The following is a 17,583-nucleotide window of genomic DNA, read 5'->3' as shown; positions in this document are numbered from 1 at the left end:
GTTGAGCTTCTCCAGCAATTTTGTTTTTTGCCCCAGTGTAACTGTTGCAACAGGGGATTGCCAGGAGGACAACAGAAGTGCTTCAAGGATGTCCTCAAAATATCACTGCAGAGGTTAATCATCGCTGCCACCTCTCATGAGTCAATGGGTTGTGACCAACCAAAATGGAAAAGACTTGTTTCGGAAGGCACAGAAGACATCAGTCAGGAATGTACAAAGGCAAAATTCAAACATCAGTGAGTGTGTAAAAGCTTCCACAGAACTCATATACAAGATTATCCAAGCACCAGCTTCCCCTCATGTGACAGAATCTACCAATGATGAATTGATCATCAGGCATGTCAGAAGCAAAGTAAAAGCAGAATGCTGATTGGCTGCTGAAGATGAATGTTGATGTATTACTGAACATATCATTGAAATGACGTGTCAAATAATTTAAAAAGCCAATTTAATTCTTCATTAGATGATAATACTTAAACCTTGCAAATCATGGGACATACCTTGATGAAGTAGCCAAAGCTATGAGTAAGGCTTGAAGGATTCCTCTTATATAAACAATTGGATTTTTCTTGGTGATAAAGAGGTAAACCATGGGTAGAACAAATAACCCATGGACCACGAGACCACAAACCACTGTGATAGCATAGAAGCCCAGTTTTTTCCCGATTGCTGTAGGGTCATCCATCTCCAGGATTTTGCCAGCAATGAGAAACACTATGCCTAGAGGGAAATAACTAATATAAAGAACATATTATGTTAAACATAACCAATTAAATCAGAACAGAAAAGAAGAAGAAACAATAGCAAAATTTAAAAGTCCAAAGCCCCCATACCCTTCTGATGCGAGAAACCCCACAGGACCACAGTTATTTAGATTTCAAGAACTGTCTTACAGAATTACAAAGAATTCTAGTGGAGAGAAAGGGAATTGAATAAACACCTGAAGTGAAAAGATTTCCAAGAAATAGTGGAAAGTGAATTGGTTAAATTGCTTTGCAAAAAGATCAGCACAGACCTGATTGTCTAAATGGCCTCCTTCTCTGCTGTAAGCATTTTATGATTCTAAACATTATTTTATCCTCCTGGTGTTTTTCATGCGTGTCTAAGAAAGCTAGAGGAGACAATGACTCAAAATGGTCATCACTTTGAAATAACTCTACAGAGGTCATTATCCCATCACCAAGTCACCCTTTATTCACACATGAAGAGTCCTTGACACTGATCCAGCTCCCTCAGAGCCTGCTCACACAGTGACCAGGATGTCTGACACTCCTGTTCTTATCTGTCAGGTAGTGCTCCCTGATTGGAACAGATTAATAGCCCCTTCTTTGAGGTCCACTTGGCTGCCCTCATTACAATCACTAAACACTTTTTCATGTTTGTGGATTTCAATTGATCTCTTCATTGAAAAATATAATTAAATTATGGAGAAGTTAAAAGTATTTTCAGGACTTTAGTTGTAGTGCTCCAGCACATTAAAATATAACAGTTCACCAATCTACAGCTAACAAAGATACAGAGGACTATCTAAAGTATTTATTCAAATGTTATAATTCACAAAATATATTCATCATAAACGTGATCAGATTTTGCAATAGATTATAGGTAGGTAAAATATAATCATATTAAGCAAAACATGAACCTAGATAGCAAGTAAGCTGTAGTCCTTACTGAAATGTCACTGAAAATAATACCCCAATTGCAGGTATTATCTCAAACCATCAAATGACACCTCAGGAGCCCTAATGTCAGTGAATACTGAAAGTGCTGCAATAACTCTCACATACGTCACGCCTTTTATATACTAAACATCTTGAGAGACTTCATAGGAGTGCTATCAAACAAATTTGACACCAAGCCAGATTAAGAGCAATATATGAGCAAAGACTCAGTCAAAGAAGGAAGGTTCAAAGCATAGTTATTTGGATGATTTGGCATTTATGCTGGGGCAGGCAACCAATAGAGTAGTGCAGTCTAGAGTTAACAAAAACAACAGATGGATTGAAGCAAGATAATTAATAGAAAATTTTTGCAGACTAATGTTTTAACAAAATTGATGAATATTTTCTCAAATTTCCTTGCGGCCTAGTGGAGTGTGATAGACCCTTTGTAATCTGACAGAAACAGCAATGTTTATTGTTATTCTCTGGGAGATTAACCAATATAAGATTTATAAATATTTAGCATTTGCAAACAAAATAAACAACTTTCATCATTTACTGGTCACAACATTCCCACATAACACTATAATTCAACAGATAGTGAAACAGTAACTATTCATTCAAATTCAGTTCTGCATGAAGAGCACCAGACCCAGACTCACCATGTGGCAACAGCAACAATCTTCATCACAGATTCATTTAAACATTGACAGAAGCTGACCAGTGGCAGTCCATTCTTTCCCATTCTCCCCAGCATTATACCTTGACACAGAGAATATAACTTGTCACAGCTCAAGTCATTAACTTTATCTGGATGTCGCAGAGTTGCATTCCTATCCAGCTCTGAAACATGGCAATTGGTTTATGCGATTCAAGAAAAGGTAGACTATGAAACACATAGTCTAACCCAAAGAAACAATGGAATGGACCCCATTCTTACCCCACATGGTCTCAATTGACACTCTTGCACTCCTCAACCCTGGCCTGGCAGAACCCCACCCCATCCCCTCCCCTCTCATTGGGACTCAAACCTACCCCTCCTCCTCTCCCTCACCACCAGACCTGGCCTGATAACCCTTCCACACTTTGTATGCCCACCCTGGCAACCCTGTCACCAAACTCCACCCCACTGCTCCCATACACAAACTGAGTATCCCTCTCCCTGCCAAGCATGACCTAACAGAAACCTACACCAACACCCTGCCACTGAACCTGATTCAATCCACACCTCAGGTCTGAACTGAACCCACCACCGGATATGACACAACCACCCACCGTCAGATCAAGACTCCCCTGAAATAATGGTCACCACTGAACCAGATTTGTCCCACTCACCCTGATCTCCAAAGAAAAACTGCATCACATACCTTCACCATCTTGCACCCTATCCCTAGAGCATGCTACTCACTTTTGACTTGGCACCTGGCCACTGGTATCCTACCCTCAATCCACTTGGCACCCTACCCATCTGCATCCTCACCTCCAAGCACCCGAATATCACAATTACTTTATATACTTTCCATTTGACTGCTACTGTAAAAGAGGCTTTCAGGCCCTTTAAATGTTCAGAAAACAGCAGCCTGTTGCTGTGAGAAGGGAATGTGGTTTGCCTTCCTTGGCATTTCAGCACTAACTGCCAGAATAGAAGCATGTCTTTCACTTTTTTGAAGGAGCCCTGGTCAGAATCTCCTCTCAGAAAATCAGAGCACCCTTCTTTTGTAAAATAAATTACATTATGGTGATGTGCAATACTGGCCCTCGAGCAAGTCAACTGCTTGGAAGCTTGGTAGAACATTTACCTATACTCACTCTTACCTTATATGAACTATCAATGATCAAAAGCCCACTAGTGATATAAATGTAGTGGTAGGTAACAAACTATCACACAAATATTCACATTAATTTGTAAAATGCTTTTGTCATAGGATCTTTTTGCTAAATAAGCCCAGTGTCAACACTACAAAGTACTGTTACTTACACCATATTTCAACTTAAGAAAAATAATTGACTTGACGGCAGAAAACTGAGAATTGTTGTGGAGAGTTATTTTTCAGACAGGAGCTTGTGACCAGTGGTGTTGAGTCCACTCTTATTTGTCACTTATATAAATGATTTGGATGAGAATGTAGGATGTATGGTTTGTAAGTTGGCAGATGAAAATTTGTGGTAATATGGACAGTGAGGAAGATTATCTAAGATTACAAAGGGATTTTGATCAATTGGGCTAATGGACCAAGGAGTGGCAGATGGAGTTTAATTTAATTTAATGCGAAGCATTGCTTTTTGGTAAAATGAACAAGGGTAGGGCTTTCATAGCTAATGGTAAGGCCCAGGGAAAAACAGAGAGATCTAGAGGTTTGGGTACATAATTCATTGAAAGTTGTGTCACAGGTAGAGTGGTAAAGAGGATGTATAGCACGGTTGCCCTCATTGCTCAGACCATTGAATAAGGAGTTCCGACACCATTTTGTGGTTGTACAGGAGGTTGGTGAGGCCACTTTTAGAGTACAGTCTGTTCTGCTATAACATGGTAGCTACGTTCTCGTCCAATCCTGTGTTATAACAGCATCATTTAAACGAATGTGGCTGGAATCAAGTTATAACGAATACGTGCTTTAAAACTTCACATTTTAGAAATATCGTCCCTAATTAGTCAATCGTGTTATAGCGAATTTGTGTTAACGAAATGCTCATTATAGCAGAACGACCTGTACTGCGTACAGTTCTGGTCACCTTCCCATAGGAAAGATACTATTAAATTGGAAAGAGTACAAAAAGGGTTTATGAGGATGTTACTGGGACTGGAATGTTTGATTTATAAGGAGAAGCTGGATAATCTTGGACTTCTTTCACTGGAGCAGAAAAGGTTTAGAGATGACCTTATGGAGGTTTATAAAATGATGAAGGGCATAGATAAGGTGAAGAGCAAGGGTTTTTTTTCCATTGTGTTGGAGAGTTCAAAACTAAGGCATATAATTTTAAGGTGAGAAGAAAAAGATTTAAAAGGGACCTAAGGGACAACTTTTCACACAAATGGTGGCTCGTATGTGGGATGAACAGCTAGAGGAAGTGATAGATGCAGGTGCAGTTACAACATTTAAAATTCATTTGGACAGATACATGAATAGGAAAGGTTCAGAGGGATATGGGCCAAATGCAGGCAAGTGGAAACTAGTTTAGTTTGGGAAACTTGTTCAGTGTGGATGAGTTGGACCGAAGGGTCTGTTTCCATGCTATATGATTCTATGACTCTGTAAGAAGATTGATATGGATAAATAGACATTCTAAATAAAGTGTTATAATTTGCTAAAGAAATAATAAATAGACATAGGAAATCACAAATGAAAAAAAAATTCATTAAATAATCTACATACTGATGCTTGTTGCATAGTTTGACAGATATTCTGTTAAAAAAAGCTCACCCATTGTTGCAGAAAATATAACGATGCCAAGAACATTCATCCCTTCACTTGATCCTGGCCCTGATTTGTAGATAATTTCTGGAGGTGGGGTGATATCCAAAGAAATGTTCTGAACTACTTCAGAGTCATTGTCACCTTGAATTCCATAAATTAAAGGCATTCGTGTGGCAGCTTCAGATCCCGCTACTTTGACAGAAACAACAATTGGAACAATCTTGGTTCGATACTGTGAAACCAAGCAATGATGTATTTTAGTATTCGCAAAGAGAACAAATAGCAATTTTAAATATAAAGTATAGCTAAATGACTTCTATCTTCATAGCCACATTAGCCGAGTCAAAACAAAAGTTGAAAATGAAACTCTATTGCTATGAGCTGAATTTGTGACGCGCTTTCATTCGAAAAGTGTTAATTTGTATTGGCTTTAAAATCAACAGCACGAAGGAAGTCTGGGATTTCATGTAAGTGAGAATCCTCCATACATGCACCTAAGATATTTCTACACAAGAAAACATCAACTCCTTAACCTCCTGCCACATTAGCAATGTTTGTTATGTTCCTTATGAAGCTGAACTTCATAAGATGGTAATTTCTGAAAACTTCTCCTAAAAAGAAGAATTCTGGAAGTACCAGAGCTGAGAGAAATGCCTATGTGGTCTTGGTTACCATGATGGGTTATGGGTGGAGGAGCTCAAACAGAAGTCTATCAAAATCAAATAATAGTTTTCACATGTCTAACTCATTACACAGATACCAACTTCTTTTGGAGACACTGAGTGGGGAAAAAAGTGTTGAGAGAAGGGGTTAAAAAACAATTGCTGCAAAAAACAGAAAATGATTGCAACAAATAATAGGATACTTGTGAAAGTGAGAACACAGGACCAGAGCGAGTCACTTGGCCCATTGAGCCAGTTCCACCATTCAACAGATCCAAGTTGATCATTTTTCTCTATGCCTTTGCTGCACTACCCCCATTTCCCTTATTGTCATTGGCAACTAGAAATCGATGGATTTCTATCTCAAACATCCTCAATGATGGAGCTTCCACAGCTCTCTGGTGTAGAGAATTCCTAGGTTTCACCTCTCCCTCTAAGAAGAAATTCCTTAAATAGCCTGCCCCATATTTTCTCCTGGCTTTCAGCTAGTTGATTTTCTGTTGGAAAGAAAGCAGACAGAACAAAGGAGAATATTTGAAGATTAAGGAGATACCATGTAAGGTTTGAAAATTAATTTTCTGCAAATACAAGTTCAATTGCCTTTCTAAAATTCTGATGAGATCTGATTCTATCATGGATTACCACAGTCCTCTGCATGAAAAGACATCCATATTTCCTCCAGTTCCTCTGGTTCAAAATAATGAATAATCAATTCAGGTTTCTTCCCACTTGGCAGAGGAAATGGTGGAATTTCTCCTCCCTTGTGTGGCGTAAGCAATGAGCAAGAGAAATGGGAAATTACTGTGAGAAAGTGAAACTCAACTTCCTTTTGTTGAGAACATGTTTTCTGATGTTCTCCTCAAACCCACAAATAATGACTTCAGATCCTCACCATTGAGCAGTAACCACCATGCATTTACATGCACTTACACCTCATTAAAGCCCCATTATTTATACACATTGTTAACTCTCCTATCCTTCCCTGAAAAACTAGACAGCACAAAAATTCCCAACATGTGCATCAAAGCGGGTACCTCCCAGCTGCAGCTCACTGACTGTTTGTACTGGCCATCATCCAATTGCTGCGATATGAGAACCCCTCTGCATTATCCATGGTCACCATCCTTCTTGACCTTAAATCCACACAAGTTAGTATCAGCAAACCACCAGCTTCACCACATTATCATGGCTGCTCTCAGACCACTGCATGCACCATTTTAGCCCTTCAACATTTTAACTGCAGCTCAGACACATCTCACATTTGCATGTTTGTGCCAGGATGGCACACATCTCATGCATGTTCACAAGTTGTACCTTATGCTCTTAGTTTGCTTTTTTAATGCTTTCTCACTTTGCATTTACTTGGCGCCCCCCCAGTCTCTATACAGTCACATAGTTTTCTTAGTGCACTTGCATTGACTTCAGCACTGATGTGTGGACAACCACATTTGTGTGACTTGCAGTGGTTTATTAGCCCATGGATCTTTAATGCTTCATTTCAGGTTGCTAGCCTCTGTGTCTTGCATTGTTTTTTTTATTGCAAAGGGAGATGCAGGCAGCTTGAAATGTTGGGAAACACTGGACAGTCAAAAGGGTGGACATATCACTGTCTGGCAGCTTGCAATGTTAATATTACATCTGCAGCATGTGCCAGCACTTTATGTGAAAAATATACTGCATGTGCTTCAAGCAAATGGCCATGTGAGGAAGTTAAATGGGAATGGTCCTCAGTGGGGCAAGGGTAATCTGCAATCAGTCAAGGGGCTCATCCAGTTTTAGTCCAGGAGTTTGGCCATGGTCACACCCAGAGATTAAGTGCCATTAGTCCAGAGATTATAAGTAGGTCAGTCAGATTACAGTGGCAATTTCATTCCAGACAGGTAGTGGATCTGTTTTTCCTGCATAAGACAAAGAGAAGGATTGTGTATCATTAAGTAGATGTAAGAGCAGTTAGCGATCATGCATGAACAGGCAAGATGGTGGGGTACCTCCAGTGGTTGAGAAGGAAGCACAGAGGACAGAAATCATTTTGGAGGTTAAAGTGGATGATAGCCTTTGAATGGACATGATGAATGCAATGGTGAAAGTTGTAGCGCATGAGCCTTGGTGTGATGTATGTACAATGTGACAGATTCAGAGTGAGTGATGACCCTGTGAATGTGAGGGAGCAGATAGAAGTTGGTGATCCTTAGCCTTACAGAGCAAAGACGACCATAGACCTTCATCCTGCTCTGCTGGGCATCCTTCCCTAAATGGGATGGTGATGTGGATGTCTTTGATGGTCAGCTAGTAAAAGGATTGCCCTCATTTCCACCTATCCAACAACCAATCTCCTGGTCCCTATCTGGGGCGAGGAAAGCTTTCCTTTCCTCTGGGCCATGTCCTGAATGTAGAGGATGAGCACCGCATTATGAGGGTCAGTTTCTGGCTTACAGCTGCTGAAGAGGTTTGCAGCTGGGCTTTAGGCTTTAACCATTGGGCCAGAGGCAAGCAAGCAAGAGGTTCCCAGCAGTTGAAAACTTTCAAAAGGCCTTTGATAAGGTGCCCCATGGGAGGATGCTGAGTAAGTTGAGGGCCCGAGGTGTCCGAGGTGAGATACTGGCATGGATTGGGAATTGACTGTCTGACAGAAGGCAGAGAGTTGGGATAAAAGGTTCTTTCTCGGAATGGTAGCTGGTGACAAGTGGGATCCTGCTGGATTCAGTGGTGGGGCCGCAGCTGTTCACTTTATATATTAATGATCTGGATGAACGGACTAGGGGCATTCTGGCAAAGTTCACCGATGATACGAAGTTAGGTGGACAGGCAGGCAGCACTGAGGAGGTAGGGAGGCTGCAGAAAGATTTAGACAGTTTAGGAGAGTGGTCCAGGATATGGCTGATGCAATTCAGCATGAGCAAGTGCAAAATCTTGAACTTTGGATTATTTTTTAAATGGTGAGAAATTCATAAAGCCAAACTACAAAGGGATCTGGGAGTGCTAGTCCAGGATTCTCTAAAGATTGATTTGTAGGTTGAGTCCGTGATTAAGAAAACAAGTGTAATGTTGTCATTTTTCTTAAGAGGGTTGGAATATAAAAGCAGCAACGTGCTTCTGAGACTTTATAAAGCTCTAGTTAGGCCCCATTTAAAATACAGTGTCAAATTTTGGGCCCCACATTTCAGGAAGGACATATTAGCACTGGAGCGTATCCAGCAGAGATTCACATGGATGATCTCTGGAATGGTCAGCCTAAATATGATGATCGGCTGAAGATCCTGGGATTGTATTCATTAAAGTTTAGCAGGTTGAGGGAAGATCTAATAGAAACTTACAAGATGATGCATAGTTTAGAAAAGGTGGACACTGGGAAGTTGTTTCCATTAGGCGGGGAGACTAGGACCTGTGGGCACAGCCTTAGAATTAGAGGGGTTCAATTTAGAACGGAAATAAGGAGACGTTCCTTCTGCCAGAGTGTGGGGTGGGCCTGTGGAATTCATTGCCATGGAGCGCAGTTGAGGCGGGAGCATTGGGTGTCTTCAAGGCAGAGATTGATAAATTCTTGATCCTGCAAGAAATGAAGGGCTATAGAGAGAATGCAGGTAAGTAGAATTGAAACGCCCATCAGCTGTGATTAAATGGTGGAGTAGACTCGATGGGCCGAACGGCCTTGCTTCCACTCCTATGTCTCTTGGTCTTATGGAAAGCACTTCCATCTCGTTGGCCCCGTAATTTCCCTAGGAAGGCACCTAACAGCCCAAATGCTCAAATAAATAAGGTGAAAGAGTGTAAGATTGTGTGACAAAACTCAGTATGAGCCCTGGCAGACCAGATGCCATGAATTTCACAGAACAAAACTCTACCTGAAAATGGAAAGATTCTACCCAATATCTTTCTTGATTCATTATCAAAATCCCTTGGCATTTTGGATGTTTTATTGAGGTTTTCTGTCAACATCTCTGCTTTTCTAGGTTCTCCAATCTCCCAACTGAAGGTCCTCAGCTCAGGGGTCATAATAGTAAACTTACTCTGCACTGTTTCTCGGACTTCGACATTCTTCCTAACATGTGTTGACCTGGACTGTTTGCAATGCTCCAGTGGAGGTCCAATCAGATATTTTCAAATAGTATAGTGGGACTGCTTTGTTTTCAAATTTGAAGCCTTTATATACACCTGGCGGGATTCTTGAATTCCCATAAAAAATTAATCTTTAGCTTACATTGCTTCTTCATCATGCTTTTCCCAAAGTACATCACTCCACATTTGACTGCATTAAATTATATTTGGTACATGTCTTTCCATTTTACCAACCTACATTTTCTCCACACTACTTTTCTATCTTTACAGCCATTTCCCATTATTTCTCATCTAACGTATTCTTTGCCAATATCCCAATCTTCCTCTCCTTCCACAATTTACAGGATTGTTATCACCCAATTTACTAGAATTTATCTTGTCTTCATTCCTATTTTTTTTCATTTTTAGTCGTTTTCTGCATTATGAACCTGAGTGGTTCACCTGGATTTTATAAAAGAAGGAAAATGTTAAAAAGCACATTGAATTACAGAGGTTTCACAAGGGCAACTATGAATGCTCAATACATGCTGACCTTGACAGAGTTGTATAAACAGGTATGAACAGGTATAAAAATAAAATATCAACTCACCTGCTGAAAGGTAGCTTGAACTAGATTAGATGGGAACATATTCCTTTAAGAGACAAGAAAGAAAACAGAAATATGTTTCTCAGCATTATTATAGTAATCAATAGCAAAATGCATTTGATTGAAATTTAAACAAAAAACCAAGGACAAATATGAATCATAATAATGAAATAAAAGATTCAATGAATTAATTTAGTTCTCTAAACTTAGACACTCTTAGATTATTGACCTATTAACAAGTGACCAATATTTAACTTCTTCAGAAACACTTTTTGGTATGGAAAACCAAGAAATAGACAGCACAATGGCTCAGTGATTAGCACTGCTGCCTCACATTGCCAGGGACCTGGGTTCGATTCCAATCTTGGATGACTGTCTGTGTGGAGTTTGCACATACTCCCTGTGTCTGCGTGGGTTTCCTCTCGTAATCCAAAGCAGTCCAGGTTAGGTGAATTGGCCATGCTAAATTGCCCATAGTGTTCAGGTATGTGTTAGCTAGGTGCATTAGTCAGGTGTAAATATAGGGTAGGGGAGTGGGTCTGGGTGGGTTACTCTTGGGAGGGTCAATGTGGACTTATTGGGCCTAAGGGCCTGTTTCCACACTGTAGGGATTCTATGATAGAAGATGCCACGGTAGAGGGATTTTATGAGATTGCTAATGTTACAAAAAGATACTTCAGCTAAAAGCTAAGAAAAAAACATTAATGTTTATTAGAGGTACAACTTTTTCATAACATTAATTTTTGGAATTCAGAGAGGGATTGGTTAAGAAACAGATCATGCATATATGTTTCTTTAAAACATGCATGAAAAGGAAACTTCCATTTTTCCAGATGTGAGAATCTACTTTATGATTCCCCATTGTTTTTCCTGTTATTGTGTATTTGCAAGGGCAATTCATTCTGAATACACACTGAATAGTAAATACCAAATATATTACACCAATTAAGGAAAATCTTGATATTGAGGTCATAGAGGTGGATCACTATCCATTTTGTTATGTTTTGGTTCCTTCTCACCTTTATACCAGGACTGAATGCATAGACAAACCAGGAAAACAAAACATATAAAAGTCACAACAGAGAGTGGACAAATATTTTGCAAGGTTCTGGTCAGCTATCCATTAAATAATGTTACATCTCTCAATTTGACCTGAAATGGCATTTAAATCCTTTTTTTGTTTTGTAACTGGGACAGTTATTTAACAGCATGAGCTCATAGTCCAAACAAAAGTTTAAATAAATTCATCTGTATAGTCTGCACAAACAAATTTACTATGAATGAGCAACAGATGTGAATTTATGAGTATAATTGGGCCATTAAATACATTTTAAAGAACTGCGTGGCAGAAAGAAATGTCAGAAAACCAAAGGGGAACAGTTATTAAAATATACCTATCTGTTTGATTAACTGATCATCTTATATTACCTTCCTTCAGCTCAGAATGGTTATGATGCCTCTGTTCAGAGATATTTATTTATTCAAATACTAGTTTTGTATGTTAATTGTTACTGAGTCATTACAAGTAAGTTCATGTTTGTTCTATGAACCAGTTGCTAGATTTCTTTTACCGATTCAAATGATGGTAGGAAAGGAATACTATATAATTTTGGTAAGGACATCAAAAAAGACAGATTGACCAGGATCAGAGATAGAATAAAGTGTCTCATGACCTGACCTTAAAGTAGATTAGATATAGATTTTTTTAGATTACTTAGATTTTTTTTAGATTACTTACAGTGTGGAAACAGGCCCTTAGGCCCAACAAGTCCATACCGACCCGCTGAAGCACAACCCACCCATACCCCTACATTTACCCCTTACCTAACACTATGGTCAATTTAGCATGGCCAATTCACCTGATCTGCACATCTTTGGACTGTGGGAGGAAACCGGAGCACCCGGAGGAAACCCACGCAGACACAGGGAGAACGTGCAAACTCCACACAGTCAGTCGCCTGAGGCGGGAAATAGTGCACAAAAATTGCAAACAAACAAGATATTGCATAGCCTCTTCTGAATGAGACTTTCATTTTTGACCGCATCTTGATTTGTGTTGGACTGATGGCCATAACAGCCAACTAAGACTACCACACTGATTTTGCAAAGAACTGTTATAGCCATTTCAGCAAACATCCATTCCCTCAAGTCAGATCAGATTTGAACCTTGAACACAGAGGTAAAAGAGTAAATGTGAGCTGATTGCAACAACCAGTATTTTTTATTATCAATGCAGGGGACAGAAACATTGCGGCAATACCAAAATTTATTGCTCATCCCTAATTGCCCTTGAGAACGTGGTGACGAATCACCTTTACAACAATTAATGGGTTTGTGAGGGTATTTCAGAAGACTGTCATATACTTTTTCAGATCAGCAGATTTCTTTCCTTAAAGTTTAAGTTTTTCTGACAAAACAGTAGTTGCATGCTCACCAACACTGAGATTTTCTTTTCATTCAAGATTTATTTAATTAACTGAATTCAATTCACTAACAGATATTGACTTAAACTCCTATCTCTGTTTTTTTTTAAACTAGCTCCATGATTGCTAATCAATTAACATGACCACCATGTTCCCATTTCTGTTATCTATTTGCAAAAAATATTAAAGATTAATTTAGATATGTAATGGAAACAACACATAGGCCTGAGGTCATGTACTTTGCCATGATAGGGAACTTCTTTATCATGGCAAAAATAGAGCAAGTGTCTGCAATTCAGACATATTGGCTCTGAACTTGGTTATTCACATTTTGTGGTGGCCAGAATGGAGCAAGCCAGGTTTTGCATATACATATTGTATGAATGCACTTGACTATTTAGATCATAGCTGCCTTCACTGTAGCAGGACGTTAGCACCCCTGTAGCATCAAACCTGGATCATGTACATTAGATCATCTTAAAGTTGACATTAATGGTGGGAAAGTTGCTGGTGAAGGTACTGAGGGATAAAATCTATTTATATTTAGAAAAGAATGGGCTTATCAGTGATCAGCAACATAGTTTTGTGCTGGGAAGAGCATGCCTTACCAACTTAATAGAGTTCTTTGACTAAGTGACCAAGTTGATAGATGAAGGAAGGGCTGTGGATGTCATATACATGGACTTTAGTAGGGCGTTTAATAAGGTTCTCCATGGTAAACCAATAGAGAAAATGAAGTCACATGATGTGCAGGGTGTTCTAGCTAGGTGGATAAAGAACTGGTTGAGTGACAAGAGACAGAGAGTAGTAGTTGAAGGGAGTTTCTCGAAATGGAGAAAGGTGACCAGTGGTGTTCCACAGGGATCAATGCTGGTGTCACTGTTGTTTGTGATATACATAAATGATCTGAAAGAGGGCATTGTTGGTGTGATCAGCAAGTTTGCAGATGACATGAAGATTGGTGGATTAGCAGAAAGCATTGAGGACTGTCAAAGAATACAGGAGAATATAGATAGACTGGAGAGTTAGGTGGAAAAGTGGCAGATGGCGTTCAATCCAGGCAAATGTGAAATGGTGCATTTTGAGAAATATAATTCGAGAGTGAATTATACAGTAAATGGAAGAGCCGTGTGAAAAGTTGATGAGCAGAGAGATCTGGGAGTTCAGATCCATTGTATCCTGAAGGTTGCTGCACAGTGGATAGAGTAGTCAAGAAGGCATATGGTATGCTTGCCTTCATCAGACGGGATATTTAGTAGAAGATCTGGCAGGTCATGTTAAAATTGTACACGACATTGGTTTGACTGCATTTAGAATACTGTGTACAGTTCTGGTCACCACATTACCAAAAGGATGTGGATGCTTTGGAGAGAATACAGAGAAGGTTTACAAGGATGTTGCCTGGTATGGAAGGTGCTAGCTATGAAGACAGGTTGAGTAGGTTCGGTTTGTTTTCATTAGAAAAAAGGAGATTGAGGGGGGACTTGATTGAGGTTTACAAAATCATGAAGAATATAGACAAGGTGGATAGAGACAAGCTTTTTCCCAGGGTGAAGGATTCAATAACAAGAGGTCACACTTTCAAGGTGAGAGGTGGAAAGTTTAAGGGGGATACATGCAGCAAGTACTTTACAAAGAGGGTGGTAGGTGCCTGGAACGCGTTGCCAGCAGAGGTAGTAGAGGCAGGCACGGTAGATTCATTTAATATATGTCTGGACAGATACATGAGTAGGTGGGGAGCAGAGGGATACAGATGCTTAGGAATTGGGCGAGAGGTTTAGACAGTGGATTTGGATCGGCTCAGGCTTAGAGGGCTGAAGGTCTTGTTCCTGGGCTGTAAATTTTCTTTGTTCTTTGTTTTTAAAGCACTTCTGACCTTGTAAGTTAGTTTGGATAGCCAGAGTAGCCCTTTGGTAAAATAAAAGAGCCTTTTAGATATTGAACTGGGACATTTTGGGGCAGGTCAGGTAATCTTAGGTACCCTTGCAGATGGTGGTCAGGTACCCTTATAGGGGATTGTATGCTATAAGATTGTTAAAAGCACACATGCATTTCCCTAAAAGGTGCATATAACCATTAGAGATGTCAAAGAACTGTCAAAACTGCTAAAGAATTTAGAATATTGGCTTTCATACGAGATTAGTTGAAGGTATTTGAATGTGGTGAATGTTGATTTCTTTAAATCAGTTAGAAGTTTCTTTTAAAATAATCACATTTAATCAGTAGACTTACAGGGTTAAACTATATAGGGTTCTGAGCAATGTGCACAATAGGTGAGATTTGTGGTAGAGTTGGGCGTAAATTCCAGTGAGGCCCATCTCGATATTGGGAATGCCTTGTTCCATCTTTTATGTTTTTGAAAAGTACGTGGCAAGTTCTTTCTAGGCAGCAGTGAGTTGCTAGTTAAAGTGGATCCCTTGTTAAATGCCTTTGCATGGCCCAACATGCCTCATTGATATTCAGCTAGATGTCAAGAGACTCAACAGGAAATCAGAACAGGCATCTGGTGGATTCAGCTTACCATTTGCCTTGAACAACCTCCATGTTGGACACATTTCATGGCACTGGCCATACATACTCTATGTCCACAGACATTGACATTTAATATGTGCCAGGCTCTAAAAACCCTCATGGCACATCTCCAATCCATCTACAAGTCACTTCTATACTTCAACATTGGGCCTTGGGCTGCACTGGCAATTATCTTTATAATGCAGTCGCAAGGGCACTGTGTGCTCAGGGATATCCACCTACTTCATGGATTGGGCCAGGCTGCATGCCTGGGCTTGTTACTTGCTAACACAGCACTCACTCACTCTGAACCAATCTGGACTGGCATTGCCTTGCCTTGTCTTTGGAAGGAAGAAAGCTTGTCATATTTGTCAACATGTCTCAGTAAATTCAAGAGAGATAACCTTCAGTCAGGTAGTTCCAGCACAACAAATTAAGGACAGCATCCACTATCAGGGCTGAGCCTGCTTGGGCCACTCAGAGTCATGATCCGTACCACCTAGAGCATGAAGAGTTAAATGTCAGGCAGCCCACGTCCTGTTTTGACTCTTTCTGCCTTATTATGTTTTTCTGTTGGAATAAGAAGTAGGCATTAAGGCTCAGTTGTTACTTTTGATGAGGGTGTGGAGGTGTCCCAAGCAAGTGAGTCAGAAACGCAGAGGGCCTACTGAGCAATTAATGTGAGTGAAAGCCACTGAATGAAGATGTTGCACATATTAGTGAGAATGGTAGAGCATGAGACTTGGTGGGTGGCGTGTTCAGCAGCAGAGAGATTGAGTGTGAGGTATTGAAGAGAATATAATTGAACATATACGAGTGAAGTGGTAAAGGTTATTGACCTTCTTCCCACATCACTGCTAAGGGCTGAGAATGCACCAACTCTAATGGTAAGTTTGGAACCAGCTGTTGGTGTGACCTCCACTGCCAGTCTTGGGGAAACAGAATGTCCCATTTGTGCACCACCCTATCCACCAGTGCCTCCAGGACCTTGTCTGTAAAGCAGGGCAACCATACCCTGCCGTCTGCCATGTTTCGGGTAAATGTCAGGAACTGTACAGAGCAGGTCCAGACTTACAGTCTGGGTGCACAACAGCTTTTAAGATCGTGCAGACCCAAGAGGTTCTGGGATAGCCATTGAGTGGCATGCTGTTCTGGGAATGATGCATGACAAGGTGGGGAGAGAATTGGATGCAACAAACACCATGGGGATCGGATAGGTAGTTAATGAGACAAGTTTAGTAAGATATAGTAAGAATACTTGCCAGGTCTTGAGTGCAACTTTGATTAGTCATAAAACTGTAAGATTCAGCCCATAATGTTATTTTATGTGTACATGGCAACAGGCATTTGCTTGTTCTGGGTTGTCCTGCATTCTTAGAAGGAATTTGGCAAGTCTAGGATAAAAATACAACCTCCTGGGACAATGCTTCCTGAATCTGGTCTGTGGAACGTGGATGGGCCTCAAACAAAAATGGGGCCCTCGCATTTTAATGTGGGTGTCAGAAACTCATAACATTAAAGCAGTGTTTGAGTTGTCATTTACATTGTCATAGCCTCAGGGGCTATGGTTTAAGAGCTGAAAAACGGGATTAATGCAGTCAGGCCTTTTTGACTGGTGCAGACACAATGGCTTATATAGCCTCTTTCTGTATGTAAATCTCTAAATCTATGGAGTGTCATCAGCTGCAGAAACTTGCAGAGCTGAAGAAGCAGCGATAGTCAGCGTGCTGCTTAGACTGAAATGGAGAACACATACAGGGAGATGTTGATATTGGAGTTTACCCATATTGTTGAACATTGCAATGTGTGATGTAAAATGCATTTAAAATAGCCTTGTCAGAGAGCCTGATTTCCCTGGAGTTACTATAATTTTAGCATTGAATAAAGGACCATACTCACACATACCGTATCAGATCTAACAATGCATCAGCAGAGCTCATGATTGGCTTTCCACTGTCATCGATACTCTCCTTCTGGGCTGCACCACCAGGATGTATAATGGAGACCATAATTATTCCTATAACAACAGCCACAAAGGTTGTCCAGAGGTAGTAAGCAATTGTGATGAGACCCAATCGACTTGAAGCTTTTGCATCCAAGGCCGCCAGTCCAGACATCAAGCTGTAAAACAAACTTAAATAGTGCAAGGGTGTCCTGAACATGTCTGTCTGTACATTACTCACTGCATTGCTTTTCTCCTCCTGTTCTGAAGTGGGTCACAAAGGGAATGGCTCCAATGTACTCCTCCAACTGCTTGATTGCATGGTG

At 40.2% G+C, this 17,583-nt stretch overlaps 1 protein-coding gene across 1 annotated transcript in view; it reads right to left on the bottom strand.

The window, feature by feature from the left end:
* slc1a7a (solute carrier family 1 member 7a) overlaps nt 1–17,583 on the bottom strand; it is a 63,503-nt gene that overhangs the window by 18,088 nt on the left and 27,832 nt on the right. The window contains exons 3-7 of the mRNA XM_072574179.1: nt 17,221–17,436; nt 10,385–10,427; nt 5,084–5,309; nt 2,324–2,423; nt 501–734 (exon numbers count right to left, since the gene is read on the bottom strand). Of these exons, the coding sequence (XP_072430280.1) occupies nt 501–734; nt 2,324–2,423; nt 5,084–5,309; nt 10,385–10,427; nt 17,221–17,436 (819 nt within the window). The remainder of the gene's footprint in view (nt 1–500; nt 735–2,323; nt 2,424–5,083; nt 5,310–10,384; nt 10,428–17,220; nt 17,437–17,583) is intronic.

The sequence above is a fragment of the Chiloscyllium punctatum genome, chromosome 7 (genome assembly GCF_047496795.1).
Source record: "Chiloscyllium punctatum isolate Juve2018m chromosome 7, sChiPun1.3, whole genome shotgun sequence".
Lineage (NCBI taxonomy): Eukaryota > Metazoa > Chordata > Chondrichthyes > Orectolobiformes > Hemiscylliidae > Chiloscyllium > Chiloscyllium punctatum.
The sequence above is the reverse complement of the archived record's forward strand: the minus strand, read 5'-3'. Positions and strand labels throughout refer to the sequence as shown.